The following is a 25,231-nucleotide window of genomic DNA, read 5'->3' as shown; positions in this document are numbered from 1 at the left end:
GTAGCACCAGCAAGCCTCTTTCTCCGCTGAGGGCCTCACTTTCAGTCAAGGAGCATACGCTGACCTGCCTGGACAAGAGGCTATTCTCCAAAATTCTCTGGGCACTGGTTCAGCGCAGGCCTTGCTTCCACCCAACCTGGTTCAGGGAGAAGGCAGGACTGCCCATGTGCCCATGTGCCCATGTGCTGGTCGGTGGTGACCTTTACAGGAGGCTGTCGGCTCAACCTCACCTCCACCCTCCTCAGGGGAGGCTTCTGGGACAGGAGAGGATTCTATCAATTGTCACCACCTAGGACACACACCCTAGGCCTGACTCCTACGCTGAGGGTGGCCTGTCCACAGAAACAATGGCGTGAGACCAGGCCCAGGCTGCTGCAGCCATGGGGCCTCCCGGCCACTACAGCTACAGGAGTCCCAGTAAGTGAGCCCTTTCCGCCCGGGACATGGGCCTCTCAGCTGGACACCTGGCCAGCATCACACCTCAGGGTCTAACCCAGGAGCGACACTGCTGGCTGGGTGACTCTGGGCAGGCCACCCTCTCCTAGCTGGTAAGTGGCGTAGAGGGACGATGGCAGCTGGGCAGGTTATCATGAAGCCTTTCTCGAGGGACAGCCCTGGCAGCACTGTGTCCCAAAGACCTCCACCCTCCACGGCAGCACCCATATGAGGGGACAGCAAACCTTTTCGCATTGGGAACATGCCACACAGAAGGGCTGGCACTCGAGAAGAGCAGGGCTAGGGGGAGCCTCGCCCCCTCTTCCACCCCCGCCCTGGTTAAGTGGCTCACCCTAAAACAGACTGCACCGATTCTCTTACTCTGAGCTGGAGTCTGGCGGCCTATGAGGGCTCAGTAGGTGCAGCCACTGAGCCCTAAGAGAGGCGCTAAAGACCAGGAAGGCCAAGGACAGGGGCTGGGGGAGGCGAGGAGGAGGCCCGTCGTGACTCTCAGGGGGACTGTGAAGAGGAGTTACCCGAAGCCACGGGAGGCCTCGGAAACCGGGGGGCGGGAGAGGCGGATGGGCAGCGTGGGGTGCGGGGCTGCCCGGACCTCACCGGCTCGCTCGCCCTCGCCCGCGCCGGAGCCGGAGCCGGAGTCCCGTCGTGGGGACTCACCGCCCGCCGCCCGGCACAGGTGCGGGAGCGGGCGGGGCTCGACTGTGAGGCAGGTGCGGGCGGGGCTCCACTGGGGGCGGGGCGGGGCGGGGCGGGGCGGAGCCCGGTCCTGGGCGGGGCGGGGCGCGGCGGAGCTCCCGGGTCGGGGGCGGGGCCCCGGCCGCCCCGCACAAATCCGCGGCTGCGTTCCACCCTTCCGGCCCGCGTTCCCTCCGCCGCCTTCGCCTTCCGCCGGGTGCCGGCCTTCGGTGCGACGGTCGCCGCTTCCATCGTCGCGCGGCCCTTGCGGCGCCCGAGCCTGCGATGTCGGGCCCCAACGGGGACCTGATCATGCCGGTGGAGGCAGGAGCGGAAGACGAGGACGACAGCTTCGGGGAAGCAGGTGACCCGAGGGGGCTGCTGAAGCGGCCTTTGCTTTAACAGGGTTGCCGCCCTCCTAGGAAGGGGAATTGGACCGGCTTGGGGGCTGGGAAGGGACCGAAGAGTCCTCGCCGAGCCGCCCAGCTCCGGAATCCCCAGTCGCAGGTGCTGTCTCGGATGCAGGGCGAGCATCTGCGAGTGGGTCCCTGGAAACCTGCGAGTGAGGAGCTGTGGGGAGCCAGCCTTGTTTTGCAGGTGGGGAAACTGAAGCAGCTTCAGGGACACTCACCCGTTTGGGATTTGCTCCAGCCTCTTCCAGCCCCTGGGGGACCACAGCTCCTGCCGGGGCGGGGCCGAGCGTGGCCTGCTGGGCTTAGCGGGAGGGGCTGACCCGGTGGGCGCAGGCTCTGCTGAGTCAGCATCCCCGGCCACCTGGCTTTGCGTGGCCTCGCAGCCTCGAAATGTGAGCGGCTTACAAAGCAGCCTCTTGCGTGCCTAATAGTGTAGGGCTAGAATGTGGAGAGAGAACCCTCAGCTCCCTTCTCACCTTCCCCAGCCTCAGTTTCCCCATCTATAAAATAGGAATGATTACTGTCTCCTGCATTGGGATGTGTCAGGATTAAATGGAAAATGCTTAATTTTCCAGCATTAAGGTTCCAGCACGCAAGTGTTCAGTAAGTGGTTACTGCCATTTTCCTCTTTGGTGTAGTAAAGACTAGTGTGTTAACTTAGAGGGCAGGCTATGTGGGGTAAGTATGGAGGATGTTTTTTGAGTAAAAGCTTTATTGAGCTGTAATTCACATTCAGTTTACCCATTTAAACTGTACAGTTCAGCAGCTTTTTATACATTCACAGAATTGTGCATCCATCACCACAATAGTTTTAGAACATTTTCATCACCCACAGTCTGCTTTTAATAAAGAGGTAGAAGACCTCCCACTGTGGGTAGCTGTGGGCTGCTAAGTTTGGACTGGGCAATGCTGGTGAACAGGGGCCACTGCGTAGTCACTGCTGGTAGCCACGGTAGGAACATCAGGAAGGGCCTCCCAGGAGGTGACATTGAGTGGCTGCTGGCAGATAGGACTTAGAACAGGGGGCAGGAGGGTATCCCAGACAAGCTTGTGTCCTGTGACACAGAATACGAAATATTGATAGTGACCATCTATTAAGTATTTGCTATGGCCAGACCCTGTCTGAGCTCTTGATGTATTTGAACCCTCACAACAGCCCAGCTCTTAGCCCCCTTTTCCAGGAATGTGCAACATTACTGGGACTGAGCAGAGCTGGAACTTGAACTCAAGTGCCCTGATCCCAGAATCGGAGTTTTGGCTCTGTGACTGGAGGCTGGAGGGCCCTGGGCAGGTTGCTTCCTTCTTCAGCCTCGGTTTTCCCAGCTATACCACAAGGGGGTTGGGCTTTAAAATCCAGCAGATGTCCCAGGACTCTGGACTCCGTTAGTGGGTCCACACAGGCACATTCGCACCCACATCCCAGACACACTCCTTGGGCCCTGGCCTCGCCCAGCCTCCACCAGCTACTTCCCCATTGGTCCCAAGCTGGCAGCCGAGTGTATCTGAGTCATGGGCTGGCTCAGAACTGGATCCGGCAGTGGGCACAGACCCAGACCTTGGGTCCTAAGGGACATTGTGTTGCTGAGAGAGGTAGGTCAGGAGTGGCTGTGGAGGAGGGAGTGATGGTTTCCAGTGGAGACCAGGGAAGACTTCTTGGAGGAGGCATTTTGAGCTGGTCCTTGAAGGGTTGTTGTGGTTGAGACATTCTGGGTAGCAGAGACAGTTGAGTAATGGCAGAGAGGCTGGAAAGTCAGAGGCTTCATTCACTCATTCATTCAAAAATGCTTATTGTCTGATAATGAGGGCACCAGGGAGACAGCAGCAAACACGACCATTCACCGCTCACGGAGCTCTATAGTCAGTGGGGGACACAGACCAGCACACGAAGCAGCACAGCAGAAAGTCCTGAGGGGATCAGGATAGAGGCATGATTGGGTCTGGGGCACTGGGAGGGCTCCCATGGTGACATCCTTACTGAGACTTGAAGGATGAGTGGGACTCATCTAGGAGAGGAGGAAAGGAAGACAGAAGGACCCGTCGCATTCCAGGCAGAGGCAACAGCACGTTCAAAGGGCCTGAGGTAGGCAAAAGCAGGTGTGAGAAAGGAAAGGAAAAGGCACAGGAGGTGGGGCCAGAGAGGAGAGCAGGGCCTGGGAGAGTCTGCTGGGTGCTTTCTCCTGAGGGCAGAGGGAGCCCCAGAAGAGCTGGAGAATAGGGCCTGCCTGGGGAGAGAGGCCTTGATTGCCTGACTCAGGAATGTGGCCTCTAGGCAGCTGCTGAAGTGCAGAGACTTGGCACCTGGTAGGACACTGGCTGACCACCCTGTGACCACCCTAACCCTAGAAAAACGGATGGTGTCCTAGGTACTAAGGTATTGTTCTTCAAAGCCATTCCTCTTTTGGTATCACCCTTTCCAGATGGTGGGTCAGGAAGGAGTAGGGACTTGCCCAAAGCCCTTTCGGAGGCAGGCTGGGAGGTAGTGGAGGGGTTGTCTCTGAGCCTCGAGGAGACACAGGACCTTGGCTCTGTCTTTCCCCTTCCTCCCAGAATATGCTGCCATCAACTCCATGTTGGACCAGATCAACTCCTGTCTGGACCAGCTGGAGGAGAAGAATGACGACCTCCACGCCCGCCTCCAGGAGCTGCTGGAGTCCAACCGGCAGACACGCCTTGAGTTCCAGCAGGAGTTCGGGGAGGCCCCCAGCGATGCCAGCCCCTAGGCTCCAGGAGCCCCCAGCCAGGCCCCAACCCTGCCCCCGTGGGCCAGGTTCTGGCCTGGGCACTCATCCCCTGGCTTAGATACCTTCTCAAAGGCTGGCCTTTGGTGGGTCTGCCTGCCTGGCCACTCCTCCAGCACTCCCCTTGGCCTGCCTGGGCCAGCCTCCACCGCCTGACATCCCCTCCTGAGGCCAGGTGTGGGCCTGCACCCCCATCCACTTGCCTGCCTGCCTGCCCAACTCCTGGGCACTCCCCGCTCTGCCCAGGCCGTGACCATCCACATTAAATGGGTCTCCCACACTGCTGTACCTCTCTCCTCTGTATCCCAGGATGAGGACCCCAGTGGCTGCTGGAGGTGAACAGGGCAGTCAGTGCTCAGGCACTGATCACACACCAGCGGCTGAGGGAGCAGGTGGTGGGGCTGGGGTTCTTGGCTGCCTTGTATTTCTGGACACAGAAGGTGCAGGTGAGGTCAGGGCCTCCTCCCTACCTGGTGGATTTCTGGCCAGCAGCTGCTCCCCCGCCCAGCAGTCTGGCTGAGACTGTCAGACATGCTGTGTGACCCTATGTGATGCTCTCAGACTCTGGGTCCTGGAGCCTTTAACCAGGACATGCTGCGCACTGCCCTTCCTTGGCCTTACCCTTGCGCTCCTGGCCTGTCTCCCAGCTGGCCAGTAACAGGGCTGGTCTGTTGTCTGTCCCTAATGGTCTAAATAGGAAGCAGCAGAGCTAAAGAGCCAACTCAGCCTGGGCCCATTTGTCGATGATTCATCCTAGGTGTCCTGACTGGGGCAGGCCGTGCTAGTGAACCGAGAACTCAGAGCCAGAGGGCCTGAGCAGCGAGGACCCCATTCCTGCACCTCAACTTCCACGGGGTGCAGCTGGAGAGACAGACCAGCACAGGGCTCAGGCCCAGGCTCAAGGCCTGGCCACTTACACTGCATGGCCTTCAGTGTGTCACTTGACCTTGCCAGGCCTCAGTTTCTCCATCTGTAATTTAAAAACAAGACTGCCTCCTAGGGTCATTGAGAAGATTAAATAAGATCTTACTTGAGGGTACTTTCCTAGCCCTGATACATTAAGAGGGAAACTGAGGCTCAGAGAGGTGAAGTGCCTTGTGATCCAGAGTCCCTGGTCCCAGGGAGCCCATTTTCAGCCTCTAGTTCTGCTGCCACACTGTGCAGAGAGGCTGAGAGCTGACTGAGGAGTCCCCCTTCCCCATCTACCCAGACAGCAGTGCTGGTGAGGACTGCACAGCCAAACTACCTTCGTTTATTGGATTTTGAGTAAAAACATGAACCGTGTCAAAAGTTTCCATGCAGACTCCTAAAAAGCATTAGCAGATCTGGCCCGGGAACTCCCTCTATCAGGTTTTGAGGCGGCTTGAGCGCCGGGGTGGTGGGGGCTGGGAGGGTCGGGCCTTCACCTTGCTGGGGGCTTTGGCTGTGTCTTGGGTGCTCGGCTGGGCGGGTTGGCGGCCGCCAGAGGTGAACAGAGCAGTCAAGGCGTTCCGGGCGTTGACAGCACACCGGCGGCTCACGGGCCGGGTGGTGGGGCTGGGGTTCTTGGCCGCCTTATATTTCTGGACACAAAGGGTGCAGGGGAGGTCAGGGCTTCTTCCCTATGTGTTGCACTGCCAGCAGCTGCTTCCCCGGCTCCAACTGAGACAGTGTCAATGGCGTGATCCTGTGACCACCCAGCCTCTCTGGGCCAGGGCTCTGGAGGTAACAGCCTGCCCCTCAGTACCTGCTCCCCGGAACAGTATCAGAAAGCCCAGCCCCATCCCAGTTCGGATTCCCTCCCTGTTGGTGGGGGCAGAGTGCTCGGGGTAAGGCCAGGTATAAGAGGGAGAGGCCGTCAGCTCAGAGTCTGAGTCCCCGGGCAGGGGAGGATGGGGGAGGACGTCCAGCTCACCTGCAGGTTCTCAAAGTGGGCCAAGGATTTGCAGTGGGACAGCTGTGCCCCTGAGTTGCTGTGGTAGAACTTGTGGCAGATGCGGCAGACATAGCCCATCACTGGCACCAGGAAGTCCACACCTACAGGATGGCTGGGTCTGTGCTCACATCCCTGGTCCCGGTCAGGTATCCCACCCTCTCTAGGGGCCCATTTGCTCCCCTACCCTCTGGGTGGGAACAGAGGAGGAAGGACCAGGGGCTAGGCTGCATGGCCAGAATGCTGCAGCTGGGATCTGGGGGTCGCCTGGAGCCTGGGTCTGAGGGCTGCAGCCCCTGCAGGTGGGCTCAGGGCTGGGCCTTACCGTACGCGGTGTTGGGGCTGTAGGTCTCTGAGCCCTTCCACTCCTCTATGGATATATCTCTGGATCTCACCTGGAAACGTGCAAGTGTGGGCCTCAGATCTGTCTTCCCCCAGACCTCTCCCAGATGCCAGTCAGGGGCCTGGAGCCCATCCATGCTCTCAGACACACCGTCCTCTTGATTTCCAGAAGCCTGTGGGTGGCACTCTCGGAGCCTTTGCACATGCTGATCCTGCCCCCCAGAGTGCCCTTCCCCATCCATACTTTCTAGGTCTGCTCAATCAGCCCCCTCCTCTAGGAAGCCCTCCTGTTCCCACAGTGGCCATATTCCATGCCAGATATGCCCAACACATCGTGTGTCATCATCTCACTGAATCCTCCTAACAACCCTCTATGGCTACCCTATTTTACATAAGAAGAAACTGAGGGCCAGGGACATTGGCTCACTTGCCCAGGGTCACACAGCTGGTTTGTAGAGTAGCTGGGTAGTGAACCCTGGTGAGCCCAAGCCAGAGTTCACACTCTTAACCATGAGTGCCCTGCCAGCTCCCTGAGTTCCTATCTGATACTGCAGTGACCTCAGTGCTGCTGAGGTGGGTTTCAGGTGATCAAGGAGCCTGCATCTCACCTGCTGAATGCGACCCCTTCTGGATGAGGCCATCTGACTCTGGCCATGTCAGCCCTCCAGCAGTGCCCCCCACCACCCGCCAGGCAAACAAATGTGGCTTCTGAGAATGACAACCACTCCCATGTGCTGAGCCCTTGCTAGGACTGAGCCCTGGGCTTTGGCCTTTCCTTACAGCCTAAGGTGGGATTGTTACTTCTGAGCAGAGGAAACTGAGGCTCGGAGAGGCCAAGTGGCTTGCCTAACATCATGCCACGATGGAGTCCCAAAGCAGAGCCTCACCCTTGCAGCCCTTCCACAGCCCGTGGGCAGCCCCGGCTGGCCCCTCACCACCCCATCCTGCATCTGGGGCGACCTCTGTGAGGCCAAAGGCCAGGCCTTGGTCCTCACGTGTCCTTGTGTGCAGCTCCAGAACCTGGCACAGGACAGGTGCTCCAGAAACACTGTTAAACTGCAGAGTCCAAGCGACTCTAGCTTCTCGCGTGTGGGAGGGCACACAGCTGCAGCGCCGAAAGCGCAGGCTCTGCAGTCTCACGTCCTGCCACCCATCTGGTGAGATCCTGCCGGACAGTGCTTGGCACACACGCCTGGCATGCAGTGAGTGCTCAAACAAATGTTGGCCGATATCACCACCACCACGAGCAGCACCACCGCAGTCTCCCACCTGTGCCTCTACTGCTGCTGTTCCCAGGGCCTAGGGTCCCCTTCCCTTCTTCCACACAGGTCACACTTTCAGCCCGCCTTCGAGGCCCTTGCACATTTTAACTGCCATTCTATAGTCATCATGATGCATAAACACACGGTCACATATAAGATAGTTCAGGTTAATAATAAACTGTGGCATGCATTAGTGCCCATGGTGCCAGCACGGTGCTTGGCCCCTGGGAGGTGGGGCGAGGGCCCTCCTGGGCTGAGAGTCCAGCCTCCAGCCTGCTTCCCATGCCCACCACCCAGCACCTGCTTGCAGAATTCCTCCTCAACCTCGATCTCTTCTTCTTCATCATCATCGTCATCCTCCTCTTCTTCATCACCCTCAAAGCATCCCACGGCATCCACTGTGATGAAGTGGTCCTCGTCTTGGCCGACTATCTCCTTCTCCAGAGTCTTCAGCTTCCCAGGGAGTGGACAGGGGCTCAGCTCAGCCCTGAGCAGTCAAGGCACCACGCTCTGCCCACCCTACCCCTCCAGACCCGCTATGAGTTTGGGCTGGGATAAACCTCAGCTTGCTGTGTGGCCTTGGCCAAGCCTCTTTACCTCTCTAGGCCCATGTCCCCCAAGGGAGTTGGGGTTACCTCCTTGGCTTTGTCCTTGTGCCCCTGGGACTTCACGTGCTCTACGAACTTTCGAGGAGTCTTGAAGTAGCGGTTGCAAATGGTGCAGAAGGGTCGCAGGGATTGTTTGGCGATCTGGAGAAAGGAGGAGAGGCCAAGTGGGTGCCAGGTGGCGTCCCCAGGTGCAAGCCCCCTGACCGGCAGCCAGGCAGTGCCCAGCAAGACCTCGCCTCCTTCTGCAGCTCCACCGTGTCTGTAACAAGCCCATCTGTGCTCTGCCCCTGCACCAGAACATAGACAAACACATCTCTTCCCTGCGTGGGTGGCTGTGAGATGGGATGGCAGATGGCAACAGAGAGACAGGACAGACACAGAGCAAAGGCAGGAAAAAGGACAGCCACCCAAAGGACCCCAGGAGCTCCAGGGCTGAATGGCAGGGGACAGATGGGGAACCCGAAGCCCAGTGAAGAAACATGACTGACATATCCAGAAACCACACTGTGAGTTACGGTCGAACAGAGACAAAGACCAACATTTACTTCCTGCTCCCAACTTGGGGCTCCCTCCTTCCCAGCAGGTGCCTCGGCAGCACGCTGGCCCTCCTACCTTGTGGTCCTGTGTCCTGCGGTGTTGGATCAGGTCCCCCATGTAGTAGACCTGGCAGGTGTGGCACCAGCGCTTTGGTGGAGGGTCTCTGAATGATGACAATCAAAACGGGTTCAATGTGACACTATGTTCTGGTTGGAAAGACAGCAGCCCTCCCAGACTGCTCCATAAATGTGATCCAATTCCAATTGCAATTCCAGCAGAATCTTTTTTGAAACTTAACAAAATGGTTCTGAGGTTCATCTGAATGAATAGTCAAGCAAGAATAACCAAGGAGGCCGGGCGCGGTGGCTCATGCCTGTAATCCTAGCCCTCTGGGAGGCTGAGGCGGGTGGTCAGGAGGCTCAAGGTCAGGAGTTTGAGACCAGCCTGAGCGAGACCCCGTCTCTACTAAAAATAGAAATAAATTATCTGGACAACTAAAAATATACATAGAAAAAATTAGCCGGGCATGGTGGCGCATGCCTGTAGTCCCAGCTACTCGGGAGGCTGAGGCAGTAGGATCGCTTAAGCCCAGGAGTTTGAGGTTGCTGTGAGCTAGGCTGACGCCACGGCACTCACTCTAGCCTGGGCAACAAAGTGAGACTCTGTCTCAAAAAAAAAAAAAGAGAAAAAAAAAGAATGAAGAATAACCAAGGAAACTTTGGGGCAGGGGGGATGAAATTTAGAAGCATTTGGGATGCCAGCCACTAAAATTAAAAACACAAACTACAATAGTGAAAATTGTGTAGTGTGATGTATACCCTGACAGTATAGCAATGGGAAAGAAAAACTAGTATTGAAAGGCATAGATTATACAGTAAGTTATGTCAGGACAATTTACTATCCACTTGGAGAAGAAAAGCCTTTGGCTCCCACCTTCTGCCTACTTCAAAATAAATTCTAGCTGGACTACTAGAGAGTCAGGTGTAAAAATCAAAACAAGACCAGGTGCGGTGGCTCACACCTATAATCCCAGCACTTTGGGAGGCTGAGGCAGGAGGATCACTTGAGCTCAGGAGTTCAAGACCAGCCTGGGCAACATAGTGAGACCCTGACTCTTAAAAAAAAAAAAAAATTAGCTGGGTGTGATGGTGCCCGGCTACTCATGAGGCTGAGGGAGGAGGATCACTTGAAAAAAAAAACCATCAAAACCATTTACTTTAAAAAGTGGAGGGCCACTATTTATACATATTTAATAATCCTGGGTTGGGAAGGATCTTTCTACATATAACGTCAACGCCAGAAATCATAAAGGGAAAAATTACATAAAATTAAAACTCGTACATGTTGCAAAATGTCACAAAGCCCTGCTAAGAACCCTGTTGTGGAGGGCTGTTCAGAGACATGGGAAGTATTCACATATGTCAGGTACAATGATTCTAATTTTTATTTTTTTAAAGATTGCATAAACACAGAAAGGACCATGGCATAAGCGAGGTCCAAAATGTGATAGTCTTTATCTCTGGGCAATGGGGTTATGGGCAATTTTTATCTTCTTGTGTGTCTATGTTCTTGTACTTTCAAAATGTTATACAATGAACAAACTGTTTTCATAATAAGAAAAAATTTTTTAAAAATCAAAAAAGGCATATCAACCACATAGTGGGGGTTCCAGGTTTAAGGGTTTAGGGACACTTATTGTCCTCAGCAAAATCCTTTTTTTTTTTCTTTTTTTGAGACAGGGTCTCACTCTATCGCCTGGGCTAGAGCTGGCCCTGTGTACCTAGGCCCAGGGGACAGCACTTTTAGAGAGGCTGTCTCACTACAATGCTGTCCCCGGGATCCAGCTGTAGTCCTCACTTTCCCAGTGACATGTGCCAGAAACATTGCTCCTTTTTGCTCAAGCCAATTAGTGTCTTACAGAAATTAGAGTTTTTCTCACTCACAACTGCAGAAGACCCCATCTGATACAAGAGGACAATATCAATGTCCACATGCTGGGGACCAAGGTGAGGGTTATTTTGTTTTACAAATTGTTGTTAACACTGCAGTGCAGCTGGGCACTGACAGATATGTGGCTCTGATTACTACTGGCAGGTCCAGGAGGCCACCATCATGGTGACACAGCTGAGGATATGTGGCCTTGAAAACTCCTATTTACCCTTCAGTGTAGATGCCTTGCCTTTCATGGGCTTTTCTTGACCCTCCCCCCATTCCTAGAGCTGTCCCCGTCCCAGTAAGCCCCCCTGGGGATCCAAAGTGCTGCTGCCACACCATTTCCCACAATGGATTAGGAGGACCTGATCCCTCCTCTGTCCCACTGGACCCCATCCTGGAATCCCCAGGGCCCGGCTAGGGATCCGCCCAGAGTTTCCGGCTGTGCTGGGTGACGGAGGGACAGGGACGGGCAGCCTATTGGAAAGGCTGTCACATTCTTCAAGGCTTGGGGGAGGAGGACGGGGGAAGTCACTGGACAGGAGACGCTGGATGAATCCCCCCACCTGAAGCTTGTTAACAGCCTGTTCTGTGTCCTGCTAGTTTTCTTATGTGTCACAGTATCTATTTTTATGTAGTCAAGCTCATTCTGCACATGCAGTTTTGAATTCTGTTTTACCCTGACACTGCATCATGTTTCTGCACTATTATAAATGCACAGCAAGTGTCCTATTTATTGGTTGTTCCACCAAGTGGACAGGCCTTAACTGATCCAACCAATCCCCTCGTTTTGGATATTTTAGATCATTTCCAATTAGACTTTTCCATCATTATATTAACTGCAAAGAACATCTTTGTGAGTCACCTTTTTCCTGTGTTTGTGATTATCTCACCTAAGTACAAAACCACTTAAGGAAGCTCTTCTCAAAGTCAGAACCAGCTAACAGAGCCACGAGCTTCCACTGCAGAGAAGGAGCAAGCCGAGAGAATCAAGAGCCCTTCCCATGCCTTCATCTCCACTTGGGGAGCTTCAAACCGTGATCTCTGTAAACTCTTACTCAGGGGACTGTCTGATTTGTCCTCCATAGAATTTGTTTTGTTTTGTTTCAATTCTGAACTAGCTGTTAACATTTTGAAATCAGCAGATTTCACATACAAATCTGGATTTCTGGATTCTTAAAAAAACTAGGAGAACAGGACCTAAGACGCAGCTGTCTTGTAAGACAGGGGTCACATCCCCCAGGTGGCCCAAGGCAACACTGTCCTGCTGCTCTCATGACACCTCCCAGACCCTATAGGCCTCTGTGACTGCCCACGGGGTCCTGAAAACTCCTCCAGCTTCCCAGAAAGCCTTCTCATCCCAAGAGCTAGTCCCAGACTCAGGGGGGCTGAAGTTTCTGATCAGCCAAGCCCCCATGACAATGGGAGGGGGAAAGCAAGAAAGTCCTACCCTCCAGCCACAAGATGAAGTATCCTCACCATGGGGCCCCCTTGGCTGGAGTCGGCACACATGCCAGGGGAACAGGGGTCTGTGCCTAACCTACCCCCTCCCACATCGGTGCTCACACTGTTCCTGCCTGGATAGAGCCATGAGAGACTATTGTGAATTCCTGCATTATACCCCTCACCAGGCCATTTCACAGATGGGGAAAACTGAGGTTCAAGGTCATACTATTCAAGTGAATAGTATGAAAAGGCCTAGGTGGGACGGGCAATGCTTAACCTGAAGGGAGACCTTGCAGATGGCTGCTTCAAGCCAGGTCCATGAGACTGCCCACTCCCCAGCACAGAACTTCCACGACCCTCTACTCACTCAGACTCTCTCTCCAGGACATCGCGGGGTATGGGCAGCAGAGACAACAGGCAGGCCTGGCTCATGTGCTGGATCTCTCCAAGCTGCTGCTGGTGCTGAGCGCCCGACATGTGGTCCTGGAACTCCTGCAGTGGGAGGGAGCGAGGGTGGGCAAGGCTGGGCCTGCGGAGGGTGACTCCAGCCTCAGCCGCATCGCCGGAGGCATTTCTCTCACAGCGCCCCTGCGCAGGCTGAGCAGGCACAGAGCGCGCACACAGCGGCCTGGCTCGCCTCTGGGCCTCCGTCGCTCTGCTCAGGCAAGGCACAGGGTACAGAGGTAACCACAGCAGTAGCGGTAATAATACAAGTGCGATGCTGTTATTATTACTGCTGTGCTCACTTCAGGCCAGACCTGGGCTCACGACTCCAATATCAAGTCACCAAGTCCCCAGAACCACCCAATGAGGTGGGTTCCAAATGTTTCTTTAATTGACGCAAGAGGAAACTGAGGCACGGGGGGTGGGACTCAGAGGCCCATACAGCTGTTCAGAGCCGATTTGAAACAGGTCTGCCTGATTCTAAAAGCCTGCCTCCTTGGCTGTTCAGGAAATGTTTTTGGTGCAAACGCACAACTGGGCTCGAGTACTCAGTGCAGCCCCTGAGGCAGCTAGAGGAAGGGCCGGCTGTGCACCCCATGGAGACCCTCAACTCTCCCCCTACCACCCTCCCACCCAGCCTGGCTTTGCAGTACCTGCTGGCTGGTGCAGTTGGCCTTGCAGATGTAGCAGAAGAACTGGAGGGCCTGCTTAGCGGGTGCGCTGGCGGCCACAGGGGTGGTGGAGCTGGAGTCACTGGGGCGGGGCCCGGGTGTGAGGGGTACGGTGCTAAAGGCCCGGCTGTCACTGCTCTGCAGGATGGTGACCTTCAGGGAGCCCCCGGCGCCCCACACCTGCACGGGGAGCAGGAGCAGAGTTTCCACCAGCGGGGCGCTTACGCGGGCCAGCCCGCACTAAATGTCTGTGAGCGTTGCCTCATCACACCTTCCTGACGGAGAACCTGAGGCTCTGAGCTGTCAGGTGACTGCCCCGGTTCACACAGCTAGAACATACTACAGTCAGGATGGGAACGCAGGTCTACCTAACTCTAATGGCCACCCTGCCCCTCCATGTGACAGATGGGGAAACTGAGACCCAAGCAAGGAATGGGTTTGCCTGTGTGTTCACTCGAAGGCTGAGCTGGGACCGGAGCCCCACAGAGCAGCTTCCATCCCCTCCATCGAGCATTGTTACCCGTGTGAAGGGACCGGGGGCTCTAGCGTGTGGGCGGGCAGGCGGGAGAGGACTCCCATCACCAGAGGTACCCCCAGGTCTTTGAAGCAAGGCACAAGAGGGCAACACAAGAGCAAGAGAGTCCCACTCAGACCCAGCACCATCAAACCCAGTCCAGTCTGCCCACGTGCCCCAGGCAGAGGGCTGCTGTACCATTTCACAGGTGGGGAAACACTGGGGACCCTGAGGTGACCTAGAGCAGCACAGGGCCACCCCACTGCTGGGCTCTGTGGCCCTCACGCTGCCACATCAGCACCTCGACCCACCCCTAGCATCTCTCTTGCTCTTTTTGCACATTCTCCCACATCCAGGCCGCTGGCTGCCTCCTCCCGGCTCTCTCCCACGCGGGCCTGGGTACCCACTGGCTCTGGCGAGGCCTTCTCCAAGCCTGAAATGACAGATGAGCTCCGTTTCCCTAAGTGCGCCTCCCACCCTGGCCCCAGAGGGACCCAGGCCCAAGAGCTGCCTTCTCTCCCCACAGCCAGGACCTTGAAACTCCTGGTGCGGGTGGCCTTGGACCTGGGTTCCAGGCCCAGCCCTCAGCCACAGGCTGCGCTGGGAGGAATGAAGGGCCCAGGCAGAGACATCTCATCACTAGACCGGGAGCCTGTGCTCACTTACCTCCTCCGGCTTCTACTGTATCAGGAGGCATCTCCGGCACCATGCTATGAACTGGTGCTTGCTCTGGTGCCGACAACGACTCCTGCGGCTGGGTCCGAAGCTGCTCATGGACCTGCTCTGGTGGCTGCACTGGCGCCTGCGCTGAAGGATGCTCTGGTGGCTGCTCCCGTGGCTGGACCACTGGCTGTGCTTGTGTATGGACCTGTGGATACGTCTGTGTCTGGGCCTGCTTCTGCAGCTGCAGCTGCACCTGTACAGGGGGCTGTGCATGTGCCTGTGGCTGTGGCTGCACCTGCTTCTGTGGCTCAGCCTCCTGCTGCAGCTGCACCTGCCTTGGGGGCTGTGAATGTGGCTGTGTCTGTACCTGTGGCTGCACCTGCTTCTGTGGCTCAGCCTCCTGCTGCAGCTGCACCTGCCTTGGAGGCTGTGAATGTGGCCGTGGCTGTACCTGTGGCTGCACCTGCTTCTGTGGCTCTGCCTCCTGCTGCAGCTCTGGCGGCACCTGCTTCTGCTGTGGCACTAAGTGCTCTGGAGAGGTCTGTGTTTGTGCCTGCTTCTGCAGCTTTGGCTGCACCTGGGTGTCCACTGGTACCATCCGTGGCTGAGTCTGTGGTTGCACCTGGGCCTGGATCTGCAGGACCCGTGGCTGGAATCGTGGCAGCACGCGGGCTTCCAGGGGCTCAGGCAGCAGCTCTGGTGTCTGTGTCTGCTTTGGTGCTGTCATCCGGGCCTGTGGCTGCACCTTCGCCTGTAGCTGCCCTGGGGGCCCCTTCTCTGCAGGCTCCTCTGAGCTAGGAAGGAGCAAAAGAAAATCAAAGCCATGTTTTCCAAGAGGCCCAGGGGCTTCCAAGAAAGGCTAAGACCCAGTATCCAATGCTAACTCTACCACTTACGACCTGGGGGATTTGGGCAAACTCCTTTGGCTCTCTGGGCCTCAGTTTTACCTCAGTAAATGGGGGAGGACTGTTCTCACCTCCCACAACTTGCTAACATGCATCCAGTTAGCCCTGTAACCCCACCCACCCTCTGCGATCCCAGATGAACATCTTCACCCCTCCAAGCCGGCCACCCAGCCTGGCCTCGGGGGGCTCAGTCCCAAGGAAGACGCCAGAGTCTGGCCTGGAGCCTCCCCAGGAAAGGTGCAGGAATAAGTCTGACCTTCCTCCAAGCCAGAAGCCAAGGCCCTTTCCTTGCTCCAGCTCCACTGAAGGGGCACCACCTCTGCCACCCCACCCTTGCTTTGCAGGAATGAGAATACAGGGCACCAGGCCCAGGGTAGGTTTTCGGCATCAGCTACCTCTTCATCCTCTTGGCTGGCGGCTCAGACACCTCACAAGGCTCAGGCGCCGGTGCTGGAGTGCGTCTCTCCTTAGGGATGTCATCTGGGCAGGGGGGTGAACCTTGGTCTGGAGGGGAGGCAGGAGAGGGAGGGAACACAGATGCCATGTAGAGCGTGTCTGAGCTCTAGGAGATGGGGCCCAGGCTCGACCTCCATCCCAAACCAAGAACCCCTCATCCCATATCTGCCTACATCACCTGCAGACCCTGCACCCACCTGCCCAACCCACGTCCCTCTGGAGGGCCAGCAGCCTCCTCCTCACCTTCTGGTGTGCTCGCTCGGGGCTCTGCAGCTTTCTCAGACCCCTCGGGGGGGTCTGAATGGTCTTCCACAGGCATGGTCTGAGAAGAAGAATCCTGCTTCCTTTCAGAAACCATTTTTGACATCTGCCATCCACCCCTGTAAATACCCCCTTGCCCAAGAGAGGCTGTAACAGTCCCCCAGAGGAAGAAGGGGCCCAGGGACCTTTGGCGGGCAGGGCTGCCAAGCGGATAATTATAAAAACTCCAGGAATCATGTCTACAGGGTTCCACCTTAGCTGCATATTAAATAAGCCCAGGTTTGGAGGACACAAGCCTTCTCCTGGCCCACGGTGCTGCCTCCTGACTTCCCATCCCCTTCCCCACAAGGCAGCCAGAAGGACCCTTCCAAGTACAAATCATGCCTCTTGTCTCTTCCAGGCTAAAGCCTGCCCCTGGCTTCCTGGAGCCCTGGAGTACTCCTTACCCCAAGCGGGAAAGCACCTTCCCCACACCCCACACTGCACAACCTGGCCTCTGCCCCGCGCCGCCCCTCCAGCGTCAGCCACCCCCACTTTCCACCCCGACTCAGCCACACTGGCCTTCTCTCTGGTCCAGCCCCAGGCCGCTCCCTGCCCCCAGGCTTCACCCAGAGCCTCAAAGGCACTTCTTGCAGGAAGCCCTCATGACTCCAAACTAGTACAGGTCCCCAGAAGGCTTCTGGTTTCCTTTTTGTGGCATTTTCCACAATCTTAAATCAATGGTTGGAACATTATTTTCATTAATGTTGCTCAGCCCCACCCCACCCCCACCCAAGACCTCAAGGAGAGTCAGGCCAGGTGCATCACCTGCACCACTGAGTGCCCTGCAGGGGCCTACAGACATCTGCTGAATGAACACATGGCTCTGGCCATTTCCTGCATCCCAGGAAGCCCCCAAAAGCCCCCAGGAGCCTGTAGCCTCCCTCCCTCCCTCCTGCTAAGCCTGAGGAACCAGCCCCGAGCAGGGAATGGCAATCTGTACAGCACATCAGGACTCTGTGCCCTTCAGAAACTACCCAGCTGTCACCCTTCATGACACAGGCACTGGCCCGAGAGTTAGGAGGCCTGGGCTCTGGGTCTGCCTTGACAGCTGTGCGGCTCAAGGCAACCCCCACCGCCCCCCAATCTCTGAGCCTCAGTTTTCCCATATGTAAAACAGAGGCAGGGCAGGTTGAACATTAGACATGACCATGTTATGACAGGCCCAACTGGAAGGCTGGAGGCTGGGCCCCGCTCTGGGGGGACGTGCCTCACCTCCAGATGTGGGCTGCCCCAAAGCAGCCAGGAAAGGGTGCGCTGCCCCTGCCCCAGAATGCACTCAGGAGCAGGCCATGAGCAAGGAGCTGCAGGGACCTTCAGGGACAGGACAGTCTGGGGAGGAGGAGCTTCCCTCTGCAGACTTTCTGCTTATGTCAGGGCAAGGTTTAACACTTCTCAGACACGCAGAGAGCCCGAAAGCAGCAGGTGGGAACCTTTAGACAGCAACAGTATATAGCTTGGGCTTTTTTTTTTTTTTTGAGACAGAGTCTCGCTCTGTTGCCCAGGCTACAGTGAGTGCCGTGGTGTCAGCCTAGCTCACAGCAACCTCAAACTCCTGGGCTTCAGCGATCCTACTGCCTCAGCCTCCCGAGTAGCTGGGACTACAGGCATGAGCCACCATGCCCAGCTAATTTTTTTTCTATATCTATTTTAGTTGGCCAGATCATTTCTTTCTATTTTTAGTAGAGATGGGGTGTCACTCTTGCTCAGGCTGGTCTCGAACTCCTGACCTCAAGCAATCCACCCACCTCGGCCTCCCAGAGTGCTAGGATTACAGGCGTGGCGCCCGGCCTAGCTTAGGATTTTATAACATTATTCTACCCCCAGTTACGGTTCTTGCACTTCTATGTACGGCAATTCATTTAGATAGTTTTTAAAATTTCAGGTTGTGATGTAACATTTCCTTCTAAAATAAATGTAACTAAAAAGAAGCCAGTTGATTTAAAGCCCTGCTGTCAGCGCAGTAGCCAGTAGTCACATGCAAGCACTTGAAACACAGCCAATCTGAACTGAAGGGAAAGTATAAGAATACACACAGGATTTTGAAGATTTAGGTTTTTTTTTTAAAAAAAATAAGGAATGTCAACCGGCACAATGGTTCATGCCTGTAATCCTAGCACTCTGGGAGGCCGAGGCAAGAGGATTACTTGAGGCCAAGAGTTCGAGTGTAGTCTGAGCAAGAACCCATCTCTACAAAAAATAGAAAAATTAGGCAGGCGTGGAGACATGTGCTTGTAGTCTCAGCTACTCGGGAGGCTGAGGCAGGAGGATCGCTTGAGCCCAGGAGTTTGAGGTCGCAGTGAGCTAGGCTGATGCCGTGGCACTCTACTTCAGGTGACAGAGTGAGATTCTGTCTCAAAAATTAAAATTAAAATTAAAAATTAAAGGCCGGGCGCGGTGGCTCACGCCTGTAATTCTAGCACTCTGGGAGGCTGAGGCGGGTGGATTGTTTGAGCTCGGGAGTTCAAGACTAGCCTGAGCAAGAGCAAGACCCTGTTTCTACTAAAAAAATAGACAGAAATTAGCTGGACAACTAAAAATATATAGAAAAAATTAGCCGGGCATGGTGGCGCATGCCTGTAGTCCCAGCTACTTGGGAGGCTGAGGCAGCAGGATTGCTTGAGCCCAGGAGTTTGAGGTTGCTGTGAGGTAGGCTGACACCATGGCACTCTAACCCGGGCAACAGAGTGGAACTCTATCTCAAAAAAATAAAATTAAAAATTAAAAATTAAAAAAAAATTTTAATTCAAAAAAATAATATAAAATACCTCATTCATTTTTTATATTGATTACAGATTGAAATTATAATTTTTTTTTTTTTTAGAGAAACAAGGTCTCCCTCTGTCACTCAGGTTGGAGTGCAGTGTCTAGGACTACAAGAGTACACCACCACTCCCAGCTAATGTTTTTATTTGTATTTTTATAGAGAAAAGGTCTTTTTTTTTTTTTTTTTTTGAGACAGAGTCTCACTTTCTTGCCCGGGCTAGAGTGAGTGCCGTGGCATCAGCCTAGCTCACAGCAACCTCAGACTCCTGGGCTTCAGCGATCCTACTGCCTCAGCCTCCCGAGTAGCTGGGACTACAGGCATGAGCCACCATGCCCGGCTAATTTTTTTTTTTGTATATATATTTTTAGTTGGCCAGATAATTTCTTTCTATTTTTAGTAGAGATGGGGTCTCACTCTTGCTCAGGCTGGTCTCGAACTCCTGACCTCGAGCGATCCACCCGCCTCGGCCTCCCAGAGCTAGGATTACAGGCATGAGCCACCGTGCCCGGCCGAGAAAAGGTCTTGCTATGCTATCTAGTCTGGTCTCGAATTTCTGGCCTCAAGCAATTTTTCTGCCCTGGCCTCCCAAAGTGCTGAGATTACAGACAAGAGCTAGCATGCCTGGCCAATAATTTTTTTATATATTGGGTTAAATAAAATATATTAATAATGTTCATTTCACCCATTTCATTTTATTTTTTTATGTATTTACTAGAAGATTTTAAATTACATGTATGGTTCACATTTTATTTCCACTGGGCAGCCTGATTTTAAGAAAAATATTAAGTACATAACAGAACTGCTGGTGTTTGGGCATGGCAAAAGTCATGCCAGGGCTACAGGAATATATGAAGTTTGGGAAATGCTAGACAAGCCACCTCGTCATTTTACAGACGAGGAAACTAAGGCACAAAGAGGAAGTGTGACCTGCCCAAAGGCCCAGGATGATCCCGAGTGGGCGGAGGTGGGCCTGATGCCCAGGTGTCCCCTCTCTCACTCCCATCCACACCTGCTTCAGCCCAGCCACCACTTACCTTGTGATTGGGAGTGGTGGAGGAGGGGGTCCGGGCCTGTTTCTGGGGGGCCCGTCCAGAGAGGTTGAGCTGAGATGGGTTAATAGGGACCCCAACAGGAGGGGGGCCCAGGAGGGAATGGCGAGTAGCCTGGGGAAAGAACTGCTGCAAATTTGGAGTGGCCAGCTGCGGGGGTGTAAGACTGGGGGCTGTCAGGCTCGGGGTCGCCATGTTGTAGCCTCGGAAGTTACCTGCGGACAAGAGAGGAGAAGACGGGTCACACTGTGGTCAGGTGGCAGAGGCCAGGGTCAGGGTTCAGTCTCCCAGAGCATCATGGGAACATCAAGGATAACTTTGAAAGGGACCCTTCCCACCCAAGGGCAGCGAGAGGGAGGAGATGAGAGCTGAGGCTCACTGTGGGTGTGGTGGCAAGGGAGGCTTTAGGGCTGCTTTTCTGCTCCAGGTGGGGGTGGATGGGGTGCTGCCTTTTCCCTCCCAGATAACTCCCGGTCAGCAACTGAGCACCCCCAGCAGCCATGCTTCAGGGCCTGCCTTAGGGTATGTGAGACACCTGGCACAGCACCCGCAGGGAAAACCAGCAAGATGGCTAGTCCCTGGACAGGGAACCCCAATAAGACACCCCTCCCCCCACCAGCCACCCTTCACCAAAGGCTGATGATGAGCCAGGCGCTGTGCCAAGCACGTTCCATACATCCATACACTACCCCAGTCACTTGGCCCACCAAGCATCAGGGTAGGTTTTATTTCTACCAATGACAAAGGAGATACAAAGTAGAGGAATAGCTTGCCCCTGGTCCCCATGAGGGGCACTGCCATCCATCCACTGGCCCTAGCCAGGATTCTGGGGGGCTCCTGATTCCTCCTTCTCTTTACCCTACCCCCATCCTCACCACCCCCAAATCCTATCAACTCTCCTACGCCTCTCCCCCTCTCCATCCCCACTCCCATCTGCACCCTTCCAAAGGCACTTCATCCCCTGCCTGAATTTCAGCCACAACCTTCGCACAGGTGGCGCAAACAGTGGTATTTCTAAAACCCTGTTCTGATCTACTCCCTCCTTTGCCCAAACTGCTCCACAGCTCCCTGCTCCTCAGGAACAAAGCCCATTCCTCACCGTGCCAGGTTTGGCCCTGCCCACCTTCCCTCCTTTCTTGCCATTCTCCCCACACATGTCCCCACTCCATTCCAGTCATATGTCCCTGTGCGGTCCTTCACACATCCTGCCTCACAGCCTTTGCACATGCTGTTCCCTCTGCCTGGGCTGCTCTGTCCCACTAACTCCCAGCCGTCCTTCAGATCTCCCTTCAGGTGTCTTTCATTCAGGAGGCCTTCTCAGACTCCCTGTGTGTCCCCACAGGCCCCAGCTACCCTGTCCTAGGACCAGCTGCATAATTTTCTCATCTGCCTCCTGCTACACCTCATCTGACTCAGCTCCACACCTCAGGGAAGGCCCAGAGCTTGGAAAGTGTGTGAAGCATGAAAGACAGTGAAGCTGAAACAGGAAACACAGGGGTTAAAGGTATGGGTAAGCTGTGCTGTGAGAGCTGGGTTCAAGTCCAGACTCTATAGCACGAGCTCTGTGACCCTGAGCAAATCAGTTTCCCCTTCTTAGCCTGAGTTCCTTCATCTGCAAAATGGGGATAATAATAGTGCTTGCCTCACAATGTGTTATGAGGATTCAATGAGATATACAAATGTGCCTGGGACATAGGAAATGTTCAATTAACATTAACTTGAAACAAATACATATCCACATATGTGCAGAGAGAGCCAATCAGCTCTTAAAAGCAAGACAAAAGATGAAACACCCTAAAAGAAAAATGGACACAGGACATGGACAAGTCACAAAAAGAAATACAAATGTTTAACCGACAAATATAAAATGTTCAACTGCACTGGCATGCCAAGAAATGTGAATTAAAACATTAATGATATAACTTTTTTGCCAACCAATTTAGTAAATTATATGTATATACATTTATATATATATAAAAAAGCATATAATACCCAATGTTGCCGTGGGCATGGTGAGACCGGCACTGTCATACGTGGCTGGTGGCATTGCAAACTGGTCCAGTCCTTTAGGAAAGCAATTTGGCAATACTTATCGAGAGCCGTAAAACATCCATCCCCCCTGACTCAGTCAGAACGTAGTCTCAAATATCACATTCATCCTAGTGTTATTTAAAGTAGAAAAAAAAAATCAAATAAAACAAGAAAAAGAAAGCAAAAAAAGGAAACAGCTGAACAACTGACAAGGTTTACATAAGCAAGGGTACACCCCTCCAGTGGAATATTAAATAATTATTAAAAGTAATCTTGGGCCGGGCGCGGTGGCTCATGCCTGTAATCCTAGCACTCTGGGAGGCCAAGGCGGGTGGATCGCTCGAGGTCAGGAGTTCGAGACCAGCCTGAGCAAGAGCGAGACCCCGTTTCTACTAAAAATAGAAAGAAATTATCTGGACAACCAAAAAAATATATATATAGAAAAAATCAGCTGGGCATGGTGGCGCATGCCTATAGTCCCAGCTACTCGGGAGGCTGAGGCAGTAGGATCACTTAAGCCCAGGAGTTTGAGGTTGCTGTGAGCTAGGCTGACGCCACGGCACTCACTCTAGCCGGGCCAACAGAGCGAGACTCTGTCTCAAAAAAAAAAAAAAAAAAAAAGTAATCTTGGCAGAGACTGTCAAACCATACGGTAAATGATCATACCATTCTATTCAGTGAAAAAGAAACAATATAGCAATCATAGTAATCACATACAAATCCCAAGTCTGTGGCTAGAAAAAATGGGAAGACATACACCAAAATACTGACGTGATTTTCTTCAGGAGGTGAGTGAGTCTACAGATGACAGTTTGCATTTTCCTATCCCTTTTTAAAAAAAAAATTCTTTTTCACTTTGAAGAGTATGATTTTGAGAAAGAAAAGGGGGAAGATATGTATATATATGCTATGAGTCCCTGTGTGTGGTTTTCTCTCCCACTCAGGACCATCCATGCCCATATGGCCCTGGTAGGGCTGAAGAGTAATGACCATCTAATCAACACTTGCTTACAACATGACCTTGGGCACATGCCCCCTCTCTGGGCCTCAGTTTCTTCATCTTTAAAATGGGATTGTGGGTATATTTCCCTTTAGGGTTATCAGCACCATCTTGGAAGAGCTGAGACTGCTCTCCACGTGGGGAAACTGAGGCAAGGCCACAGGCTTAATGCACAGGGCTAAAGACAACTGCACAGGGATCCAGGTGGTCAGGAGGCCCAGGCCTTGGTCCAGCTCAGCCACTGTTGATGCTGTGTGATCCAGGGCAAATGCCTTCCCTTTTAGCTTCCTCATCTGTCAAATGGCATCTAATCTGAATAAGTGAAGAGTGCTGAGTATCGCCTGAAGAGCCAGCGCCATGGCCAAGGGCACACCTCCACGAGCGGACAGCCCTGCACTCAGCTCAGCAGCTTCAGAACTTTTACCTCCTGGAGCTTCAGTGTCCTCATCTGTAAATAGAGTGCTGAGAGTAGCTGCCTCTCAGGGTCACTGTGTGGATTTAGTGAGATTTATGCAACGGGCCTGCTGAGAAGCTACCACTAAAATAGACAGAGAAGGGGCCCATAGCCATACCTTGCAACTGCTGCAAGAGCAAAGCTCTCTGCAGCACAGAGCCGTTGAGGAGGGAAGCCGAGTTGGTGCCCTGGAGGCTCAGAAGCTGCTGCTGTGGCTGCTGCTGGGGGAGCCCCCTGTGTGTTGGGAAGGGGTGTCAGAGGGTTACTGGGAATATCAGACCCTCCTCTTCCCTGAGACCTCTCACCTCCATTCTCTGCCCCCCCTCTAGAGTGGATAGAGGACCCCTTGGGGGTACAATTGATGACCTACAGGACCCAAACAGGGATGCCCCTAGGAGAAAGCACTGGGATGGGGGACTCCAAGATGGGTCTGAGAGGCAGAGCTAGAGTCACCAGTCCCCTAAGTGGGGAACTCACCGGCTGACGGCCAAGGTCAACGGGGCCTGTGAGGGGGGCTGCTGGAGCAGCTGCTGGAGTTGCAGCAACTGCTGCTGCTGCAATTGCTGCTGCTGGAGCTGCTGCTGCTGCAACTGCTGGAGCTGCTGCTGCTGGTTGAACATGGCGGCTGGGGGCAGGAAGGGGAGTAAGGCAGGGTCCCCTCCACAGGCCGGTCGAGCTCCCCTCCCACCCATAGCCTCTCGCTGCAACCCACTGCCTGCAAATACTGCCTGCTGAGCCTCACGGCCACACTTCCAGGCCTGAGAAGAGCGTGCCACATTTGCGCCCCCATCCTTCCAATCCCCCTCCAATCCTGCCAGAAGCAGGATTCCACCACCCTCCTACCAATTTCCCCCACGTCCTGCCAACAGTCCCTCCTTCAAACTCCCAGCCTCGCCCTCCATCTCTCCAACTTTGGCGGCTCCATCCTTCCAACCCAAATACACCTGCCACCCCCACCCTCCCTCTGCGCCCATCACTTCCAGATGCGGCACCTTCCCACTCACACCCCCTTTGTGATACCGAGACCGTCCCCCTTGTGCCTGTGTTGTGACAATAACATCCACACCCGCCTCCAACATTTCCGTTTCGCCCGCGAACCCTGCGGGATAGCTGCCCTCCGCCCCTTCCGCCAGCCCCTCCCCCGCAGATACGGCCACCACTGAATCCCGTGACCCCGGCGCTCGCGGAGCCCGCAGCCCGCAGCCTCCATCCAAGCTGCACTGATACGGCCGTGCCCCTCCCCCATCCCGGGCCCAGTCCCGCACCTAGCTGCCCCACGCGGCTTCTGCCGCGGCCACGGCGCAGCCTACGCCCCGCGCCCCCTCAGCTCTCGCGCCGCCCTCGCCACGCGCGGGCTGGGTGGCTCCGGCTCGCAGGATCCAGGGCTCCCCGCAGCTCCACCGGGCGCGTCGCTCGGAAGACCCGTCTGTGGGCGGGGCCGGGCCGGGGCAGCGCCCCCTGGGGGCCCGGAGGTCCTGGGGCCGCCGGCGCCGCACACCGGTCACGCAGCGGAGGCGCAGTCAGCTCCCCCGGCGCCCAGGCTGCTGCGGGCGCGGCTTGGGGGTACGAGGGGGTCCCGGGCAGCTCAGATCCTCCGCCCCGCGTCCTCCTCATTGGGAAGGGGCAGCTCTGAGCCCGAGGTCCGTCTGTAGCCCG

At 54.9% G+C, this 25,231-nt stretch overlaps 2 protein-coding genes across 7 annotated transcripts; one reads left to right on the top strand and one right to left on the bottom strand.

The window, feature by feature from the left end:
• Nucleotides 1-1,271: 1,271 nt before the first annotated feature.
• Nucleotides 1,272-4,562, top strand: BBLN (bublin coiled coil protein). The gene is made up of 2 exons (XM_045563322.1): nt 1,272-1,495; nt 4,092-4,562. The coding sequence occupies exons 1-2, from the start codon at nt 1,417-1,419 to the stop codon at nt 4,262-4,264; spliced, it is 252 nt and encodes an 83-aa protein (XP_045419278.1). The 5' UTR covers nt 1,272-1,416; the 3' UTR covers nt 4,265-4,562.
• A 950-nt stretch (nt 4,563-5,512) lies between these two features.
• CIZ1 (CDKN1A interacting zinc finger protein 1) lies at nt 5,513-25,000 on the bottom strand. 6 transcript variants are annotated; one of them, XM_045563320.1, is made up of 18 exons: nt 24,841-25,000; nt 24,053-24,200; nt 23,694-23,809; nt 22,083-22,154; nt 20,076-20,305; nt 16,218-16,311; nt 15,914-16,022; nt 14,617-15,407; nt 14,262-14,383; nt 13,419-13,616; nt 12,689-12,813; nt 9,019-9,106; nt 8,661-8,738; nt 8,434-8,547; nt 8,099-8,251; nt 6,520-6,589; nt 6,177-6,298; nt 5,513-5,844 (listed from the first exon to the last, which is right to left on the bottom strand). In XM_045563320.1, the coding sequence occupies exons 2-18, from the start codon at nt 24,193-24,195 to the stop codon at nt 5,629-5,631; spliced, it is 2,841 nt and encodes a 946-aa protein (XP_045419276.1). In that variant the 5' UTR covers nt 24,196-24,200; nt 24,841-25,000; the 3' UTR covers nt 5,513-5,628. The 6 variants fall into 6 exon arrangements, with proteins under 6 accessions (XP_045419276.1, XP_045419274.1, XP_045419271.1 ...); XM_045563318.1 differs by lacking the exon at nt 8,661-8,738 and having other exon boundaries at nt 14,617-14,818; nt 15,065-15,407; XM_045563315.1 differs by lacking the exon at nt 8,661-8,738.
• Between the last annotated feature and the right edge of the window lie 231 nt (nt 25,001-25,231).

The sequence above is a fragment of the Lemur catta genome, chromosome 10 (assembly GCF_020740605.2).
Source record: "Lemur catta isolate mLemCat1 chromosome 10, mLemCat1.pri, whole genome shotgun sequence".
NCBI classification, from domain to species: domain Eukaryota; kingdom Metazoa; phylum Chordata; class Mammalia; order Primates; family Lemuridae; genus Lemur; species Lemur catta.
This window is presented reverse-complemented; position numbering and strand designations above follow the sequence as displayed.

Excerpts from the sequence above, each read along its gene's own strand:
- CIZ1 (XM_045563320.1), bottom strand. The coding sequence starts at position 24,195 with ATGTTCAACCAGCAGCAGCAGCTCCAGCAGTTGCAGCAGCAGCAGCTC. Across the intron at positions 15,408-15,913 it reads CCAGCCAAGAGGATGAAGAG|CTCAGAGGAGCCTGCAGAGA; the intron begins GTAGCTGATGCC and ends GCTCCTTCCTAG. Across the intron at positions 6,590-8,098 it reads AGGAGGAATTCTGCAAGCAG|GTGAGATCCAGAGATATATC; the intron begins GTGCTGGGTGGT and ends GCACGTTTCCAG.
- BBLN (XM_045563322.1), top strand. The coding sequence starts at position 1,417 with ATGTCGGGCCCCAACGGGGACCTGATCATGCCGGTGGAGGCAGGAGCG. Across the intron at positions 1,496-4,091 it reads CGACAGCTTCGGGGAAGCAG|AATATGCTGCCATCAACTCC; the intron begins GTGACCCGAGGG and ends CCTTCCTCCCAG.